The sequence below is a fragment of the Egretta garzetta genome, unplaced genomic scaffold, assembly GCF_000687185.1.
Source record: "Egretta garzetta isolate BGI_Z169 unplaced genomic scaffold, ASM68718v1 scaffold232, whole genome shotgun sequence".
Classification (NCBI taxonomy): domain Eukaryota; kingdom Metazoa; phylum Chordata; class Aves; order Pelecaniformes; family Ardeidae; genus Egretta; species Egretta garzetta.
This window is the reverse complement of record NW_009258959.1, coordinates 704,134-704,681: the sequence shown is the minus strand read 5'-3', so window position 1 is coordinate 704,681 and position 548 is coordinate 704,134. Positions and strand designations below refer to the sequence as shown.

General features: G+C 68.8%; 1 protein-coding gene across 1 annotated transcript in view; it reads right to left on the bottom strand.

Annotated features, from left to right (window-relative positions):
• ARHGEF17 (Rho guanine nucleotide exchange factor 17) overlaps positions 1 to 548 on the bottom strand; it is a 46,717-nt gene that overhangs the window by 42,423 nt on the left and 3,746 nt on the right. The window contains exon 3 of the mRNA XM_035890180.1: positions 2 to 542. Coding sequence (XP_035746073.1) covers positions 2 to 542 — 541 coding nt within the window. The remainder of the gene's footprint in view (position 1; positions 543 to 548) is intronic.

Below are 548 nucleotides of genomic sequence, written 5' to 3'. Positions count from 1 at the left end.
AGCCGGGGCGGTGGGGCAGCAGGCGGAGAGCGGGGTCCATCCCCAGGACCGGGGGACGTGTCACCTGAGTTGAGGGCCAGCATGTACCGCTTGGTGACATCCTCCAGCGAAGGAGGCTGGAGGGTCGGGAAGGATTTGCCGGGTGAGCGGCTGGCAGCTGGCGCGGGAAGGTGGCTGTGGTGGCTGGAGGGGACAAGCGGCTCGGGGACAGTGATGGGGACAAAGGTGGCAGGCTCGCTGGTGTGACGGACGTGCTTGGTGGCCAGGCGGCTCTTGGCGAGGACTGCAGGTGCCGGCGGTGGTTGGTTTTCCTGGTGAGCCGTGCGGTTGGAGCGCTTCTTGGAGCTGCGCCGGGCGATACGAGGGGACAACACATCAGCCAACTTGGGGTCAAAGCCATAGCCACGGCCGGTGCCCGGCGCTGCCGGTTGTGCCGAGAGGATGGGCTCGCTGCTGGATGGTGGGATGCTGGGCTCCAGCTCGCTGATGGCCTCACCGGGACCTTCGAAGACGCCGGCCTGCAGCTCACCGCGGCGGGCGGGGGGGCG